Genomic DNA, 7,449 nt, shown 5'->3' with positions numbered 1-7,449 from the left:
GAAGGCGATAAAGTGGCATGATGCAACGTGAACTTCGTAATATAGTGTAAAATAACATGACAGAAAGTGACCTTTGCTGGTTAATCTAAATCAAAGTAAGATGACGCCATGTGTAGTGAGATAAGGAAAAAGAATGATTTCAGTTAAGGTAAAATGATTACATTTTCTAACTTTCACAACCATGAAAATCACTGTCTTAGTGTAAATGAAACTGAGGCTGATATTCAACAGTAGCAATCATATTTCCAGTCATTTCCTTTCATGCATTTATTCATTAAATTTATGAATCTTAGTCATTTTATTTATTCTCAAATTCCACATCAAACACCCGTTGTAGTTGAGACTTCGGTGGAAGCCGGTCCTTCTTCTCCCGCTCAGTCATCATCAAACCAACATGGATGCACTCAAGAGAAATATGTTGCTATTATGTTTATTTTTTTAAGTCAAACCCCTCTGGGGTCTCAACCATGCAGTGGCATTGACTGCCACCATCTGGTAGCTCTGAGGAAGTGCTTGTCTTCAGCCGTCGGGGCGGCGAATTACACATTTATCACAATGCTGTAAATACTGCATATGTGAAGCAGATGTGTTATTATGTAATGTTTTTTTTTTTTTTTTTATGGATAATGAGCAGCTCATAGGTCATAGAATGAAAAAACACAAGAGGTTATTTATATTGAAATGTTTCTGAATATATGCATGTGTTGAAAATGGACACAAGAAGAAATTACTTGTCAACCCTTGTTATTGCTAACATAAGCCAAAATTGCACAAATTAGCTGGAAAATACAATAATAAAACTAAGAAATAATGAATTAGTTAATTTGGGATTGAATTTCATAAGAAAAAAGAAAAAATAATGCAGAATCAGATCACTTGGTAAATAAAAGGGGAGTCATCCAGGAATTGCATGACTTTGTGAATGAAATGACCTCTAAATTGGCAACCAAATGCTTTCGAGTATTATATGAAAAGGTAAAAAAAACATCAGAAAAAAAATGGCAGACATAATGAAAAAAAACCTGACTGCATATTTATTTTTTATAAAAAAAAAAAAAAAGGGAATGTAAAGGACAGTAGGAGTTTGGCTCCCCCTAGAGGCCCTGTGGGTCAGAACCGCAGTCGCAGACCCTTTTGCTGTCCGATAGGTTGTACCATAAAAGGTCAAAGGTTATTCGGTCCCCTCAGACCACTTGCCATGCGGACCAGAGACCCACCAGGGTGAGGCTGTAGACCACCAGGGCCACCAGGTAGACCCTGAAGAGCAGCACGTCCAGCACGTAGCCCACCTGCAGCCACTCTTTCGCCACTTCGCGACTCTGGTCCCGCTTCTCAAGGAAATGGCGAATGGTCGTCACCTCCTGCAGGATGTTGGTCATGATGGGGGGGCCGACGTCCCTGGCGGGGCGGCAACCCAGACCAAGGAGCCCGCCTTCCCGCTCATGTTGGCTGCACCTTCGACCCAGTTCACAGGTGTGATGGAGAGAGTACTGAGCTGCAGAAGGATGATGGTACATTGATATTGGCAGATTATACATTTTCTTTCTATACATGTATATACACTGCTCAAAAAAATAAAGGGAACACTTAAAAAACACATCCTAGATCTAAATGAATGAAATATTCTTATGAAATACTTTGCTCTTTACACAGTTGAATGTGCTGACAACAAAATCACACAAAAATGATCAATGGAAATCAATTGTATCAACCCATGGAGGTCTGGATTAGGAATCACACTCAAAATTAAAGTGTAAAAACAAACTCCAGGCTGATCCAACTTTGATGTAATGTCCTTAAAACAAGTCAAAATGAATTTGTTGCTTCCTGAGTGGACACTATGATTTCACAGAAGTGTGATTGACTTAGAGTTACATTGTGTTGTTCAAGTGTTCCCTTTATTTTTTTGAGCAGTATATATATATATTTGCCAGAAAATTCTTGGACAATCCGAAAAAAAATGCACCACGCTTACATTAACCTCATTTTGCGTCTTTAAATCCGAAAACAAACTCCTCACCGCTGCCGTAATTGGTGTCCTTGTAGTGCTCGAGGTCCAAGGTCGGGGAGTCCAGGCGTGAGCAGAGGCGGTGCTTCTTGCGGATGCAGAACAGGACGGGCGCTCGCTCAAGGACCAAGTACTTGACCCATTGGGGGACGGGAGGCTGCAGGTCCTGCTTGTGGACTAGACGCACGATCAGCACCGTCTCCGTCAAGCTGATCACCAGCAGAGCCATGCAGACCACAAAGTAGACCCCTGTAGGACCCCGACCACCACAGAGACCCGCTCTCTTCAAGACTCGCACCGTGAAATGAAGTGGTTCTTGTTAACACAAGCACGGATCCTTCGAGATCTTTTCGTCACACACTCATAAGGTCAAAACGTGTAAAATGTATGTATTCGCGTTTCAAGATTTTTGATCCACGCTCTGGATAGTTCCACATATGGTGTCTGAATACATACTGTATGTATAAAGGTAGTCACAGATGGATACATATGCATATATACAAAAATTTTAGCTTAATCGCACATTTGTTTTCCCCCTATGTGTCCGCATGCATCCACTTACCAATGAGCGGCGTTCCGATGGCGGTGGCGGGCAGCGTGTCGGACACAATGATGAGGAAGACTGAGTAGCCGAGCAGCAGTGTAATCTTGAAGGAAACCCGCTCGCCGCTGTCCGGCGGCAGGTAAAAACCCACCACGTCCATCACCATCAGGAAGATGCTCGGCAGAAGCAGGTTCACCGTGTAGAAGAGCGGACGCCGGCGAATCACCACCTGTCGGCCAGCGGCGACGGGTTAGTCATTTTCTGTTAAATTTTTTTATTTATGTAGCGCTAGCTGCTTTAGCACATTGATATTACTGCTTTGAATGAGAAAGAAGGATGAAATACGAGAAAAATGTTCGACAAATTTGCTGGAAATGTATGGAGAAAATACTTAAATATTACCTGAATTTACCCTCAGTAAATGAGAAGAATTTTTGTGCAAAAATGGGAACAAAGGCAAGATAATAACATTAAATCAGAAAGAAATTGCCAATATAATCTGCAAAAAATCACTTCCAAAAATAATAAGCTATCATCGAACACCAGAATGGGCAATTATTTTAGCTGGCAGGCTATATTTCGTATCATGTAAATTGAACAAAATGAAAATCTAAATTTAAATATTTCCTTTTTATGGCATTTTATTTCAACTTTCGAATCATGAATGATTATACAAATTTTAGCAGTATTTTATTTGCAATCATCCATACAAAATTAAGCAAAAGGGAAAACTAAATTAAATATTGCTTGAAAACACAAAGAAAATAGTGGATGTGGCCCCCGGGCCGTAAAATGCCCAGGTCTGGTCTAACAGGCAGCAGCATAAGTAACTTGAGCAGAAGTAAAAGCATTATATTTATCAATAAGTCACGTCAAAAGCTAAAAAAGAATATAACTTGAATTATAAAGAGTAAGTAACCCTCGTTGTCGAGGAATTAAAAATGAGTTACTGGCCGATTTTGAGAGAACATTGGTAAAATTATAATTTATCATATTATTAAATTAATGATTATTATTAATAATAATTCTATTATTATTATCAAATATGTTTTTCTAACAATTCTTTGCATTTTAATAAATCAGATCAGTAATTCTTAATTTCATTACATTCGAAATGCATTGAAATGCAGGGCATCTGCCACAGAATCCTCTGCATTAAATTGCCAAGATGTGAATTAGGGAGAGCAATTGTGTGTTTCTATATGACATGAATGAGAGGTTGAATGGCTGTATATATACATACATATATATATATATATATTTTTTTTTTTTTTTTATATTTATATCAATGGTGAGAGATTTAAAAAAATACAATCCTTTTAATTCTGAGAGTAAATCAAGCTGATATCATACATACATGGAACTTCATCTCAGCGTAGTAGTCATCGTTGTCCACGCTGAATATCTTGTACGCAGACAGGACGTGCAGCAGCTCCCACTCACCCTGGTTCATAAACACACTCTTGTCCTGACGAAGCTCCTCAGGGCTCCGCATGAGTGTGATGTTGATGTCATTGACTGCAGGACAAACACGATAACGAACTCATTTTATTTCGGTTTTGGCGTCTGGTCATGCCTTCCATATTATCCGGTCATTTCTTTCGGATTTGTCAGGAGATCCTCAATTTTTCTTTTTTTTTTTTTTTTTTTTTTTTTTTAAACTTGCTGGAAATATGTGGTTGATATCTCACCAGTTTTTACGGACACATTTTTCCCCATTCATTTACATGGCAATAATCATTTTTCTCAATTTCATTTTCTGATGTTGGTATTTTTTGACAATCTGAACAAATATGCTCTTTGGAGTTTATTATACTTTATAGCTTACTGTTGTATAATCCGATAGTGAACGTTTTTTGATTCAAATAACTGCTTTCGCTGATTTCAGGGATACCCTATACATTCTTTGCACAAAAAATCTCGCCAATATTTAGTTTTTAAAATGTCACCGAACAGTGAATCGCGGAAATTCGGCTTTTTTGGGGCTTCATAAAAAAATGAATATCACGGCGTCGTACTTGTGTGTAACCAGCTCTGAAAGGTCAGGCTGCACTTTTGCACGTCGAAGGGGAAGTTGTAGATATTCAAGCTGCAGGCCGTCACCACCTGGATGGGCTTGTAGTTCCTCACCAGTCCGTCGTGCGTGACGTAGACGTACGGGATATCAGGAGACTTTCCTACATCCACGCTGGATTCACGAACGGACAAAATGGATTCACCAAACGCAGTGGAATGGGAAAACATTGTTCTCTCAGCTACTTACAACTCATTGATGAGGATATCGGGGACCCACACGTTGGCAGTCGGGATAGAAACCTGTTTGACCTGGTCAAAGTCGTCGGGATCCCACACTAGAAACTCGTCGGTCCACGACTCGAGTAAAAATAGCAACAACAATAGATATTCAATAGATATTATTTCCTGTGCATCGTGTATTTGCAAGTGTATTTGCAGTCCCTATGTCCTCTATTGTAAGTCGCTTTGGATAAAAGCGTCTGCCAAATGTAATGTAATGTAATATTCAAAGGTGTTACTTGACACAAAGTTATCCATATAAGAGGAGAAATGTGAAAAAAAAAAAAAAAACATGCAGAAAAATGATTTTAGTGTATCAAATTTTGAGCTTTCATACCAAAATGTGGTAAATTAGATTTATTGCAACATTAAACCGGTGGAATTCATGGCGCAAGTTAGATAGTTTTGATTGACGGGTGACAAAACCAATGACACAGATTTCTTTATAGATATCGAAATTGTCTGACTTACCTGTCTATACCAAACATACGTTGTCAGTACTTGATTCTTCTCATCCTGCAGGAGAAAAAGCAGTAATTAAAATCATTAATTCATTCGTTATCTGTTCCGTAGTTCCAGATAAATCAATAGACTCACCACGTTGAGGATTGAATAAACCATAAGGTCAATGGATACGATTGTTGACGTCCTCCAGTCTTTGACGGGTCTCACACCTTTCTTGTATCCGGCGCCGAGGAAGTCGGACAATCGCATCAGGGTGGCGTTGGAGAACCTTCCGGAGCCGCCGCCCGATTTCCTCACTGAGGGAAAATCGGTAAATGGGTGGGATCGTACTGTACGATTGACAGCTATCTAAATACGTTCAAGGATGATCCAAATCTTCCGATGTACAGTGAACCCTAAACCGCTATAACGCGGTTTACTTTTCACGCATTTGCATCGTGCATTGTGTTCTGCATTCTGATTGGCTAAAAAGTCACTCTTCTCTACCTGTGCGTCAATAACATTTGCAGTTTAATATGTACACGTACGTAAAACAGCTTGCCGAATTTACATTGCTTACGTGCAAATTCTCTTGCAATTTCGAGTTTCATGTAAGTTTTATGTAAGTGACTTTGTTTGTTTAGAAGTTTATTAGGACAGTGTACAATTACATTAAGCACAGAGGCAGAGATGTTTGTACCAGATTGTAGCTCATAGTTAATTTTTTTTACACCCTGAGTTTTTGCTTTTTCCACAATGTAAATGTACATAGTGTAATGATGCCATAAAAAGTCAATTTGGTGCAATATTTGACCGCCTTTTTCACAATTTCAGGTTATTTTTAAAGTAGTCAAAACCTGGTGTCTATTTTTTGATGATATTTAACATTTAACAACAATGACTCTTGTTTGCTTTTTGACTTAGCAAATTATTTAACACTGATAAATGATATGAAGAGTGAAAACATGAAAAATTGGCATACCAAATTCATCTTTGCCTATTTTAATTTACATTTTTTTTCCTCAAAATTCAAGAATAATTTTTAATGCGATAAACAGCCTCCACGGTGAGTCAGACTTCCAAATTGATCTGGACAACATTTAATAGACACGATGGAATATTGATCAATAATAAACACCTTATTTTTTTAAGAAACATTAACAAATATACATCTCATTGCCCATGCTAACAAAAAAAAACACATTCAGATACATCTCAACATAATAGTGGAAAAAAAAAGAGACAAAAAAAGAAGATTATTCTTCCCTGTTTATGATAAAATGAGTTTCCATAATTTTTGTTTAGAAAATGCGAACTTGGATGCGTCCGTACCCGAACAGGCTCTTGATGCTCCCTGGAAGAGAAAGCAGACGACGGCTATCCAGCCGGACGAGGGTCTCATGCTGTCGCTTCACCTTCTTCTCCTCATGTGGGAAAAACCGATGAGTCTCCAGCATCAGAATCGCCGGCATCCCGCCAAACATCCTTCACGTCTCTCAGAGATTGGGAGGAGGGGTCTTTCCTCCATGACTGCCACGCCCCGACCCGCTCTGAAAGGTACCTTAGAAAATCTTTCCATGCATTTTATAGTAATAATAGTTCCAACGAACCAAAGTGCGTTTTTCAATAATCGCAAATAGCCTTCTTTTTTTTTCTCCTCTCGATATGAAATGACATATTATTTGGTCATTTTTCACTATTTTTGTCCAGAAAGATTCTGAACATCCAATGCCTGGTATGTTTTTGCAAATTTAAACCTGATTTTCCTTTTTTACTTTTGCACCACCCATTACACTTGTCCTTTTTTATTTTCATTTTATTTTTTATCTTTTTTATTTTATTCAAATATTTTATTTTATTTTTATTTCCACTTTTTTATTTTTTTATGTTTGTCCCCTAAGCAGCAACAAACCACAGTAAATTCAGACTTTGTGGACTTTGTGATTCTGATTTCAGCACAATCTTAATTCCTTTTTGAAGTTATGACTTTTTATTCTATCTTATAGCGTAGTTTAATTGTTGTAATTCTACGTTTTAAGCGCATCAGCTGCTAATTTCCTTTTTTTTTTTTTTTTACCATCAGTACTGATGATTTTTTTTTTTTTTTTTTTTTTTATTTTATGATCAATGTCACTTTCATCGGGGGGTTGCTTTCTGT

At 38.0% G+C, this 7,449-nt stretch overlaps 1 protein-coding gene across 1 annotated transcript; it reads right to left on the bottom strand.

Moving 5' to 3' along the window:
• Positions 1 to 257: 257 nt before the first annotated feature.
• On the bottom strand, positions 258 to 6,830 carry htr3a (5-hydroxytryptamine (serotonin) receptor 3A). Its single transcript, XM_086160443.1, has 9 exons — positions 6,624 to 6,830; positions 5,445 to 5,608; positions 5,319 to 5,363; positions 4,816 to 4,925; positions 4,571 to 4,740; positions 3,910 to 4,070; positions 2,571 to 2,781; positions 2,021 to 2,257; positions 258 to 1,495 (listed from the first exon to the last, which is right to left on the bottom strand). Exons 1-9 carry the CDS (start codon positions 6,691 to 6,693, stop codon positions 1,185 to 1,187), a joined length of 1,479 nt encoding a protein of 492 aa, XP_086016569.1. The 5' UTR covers positions 6,694 to 6,830; the 3' UTR covers positions 258 to 1,184.
• Between the last annotated feature and the right edge of the window lie 619 nt (positions 6,831 to 7,449).

This window comes from Fistularia commersonii, chromosome 15 (assembly GCF_037954325.1).
Source record: "Fistularia commersonii isolate RoL2024-O1a breed Wild chromosome 15, RoL_Fcom_v1.0, whole genome shotgun sequence".
NCBI lineage: Eukaryota > Metazoa > Chordata > Actinopteri > Syngnathiformes > Fistulariidae > Fistularia > Fistularia commersonii.
The sequence above is the reverse complement of the archived record's forward strand: the minus strand, read 5'-3'. Positions and strand labels throughout refer to the sequence as shown.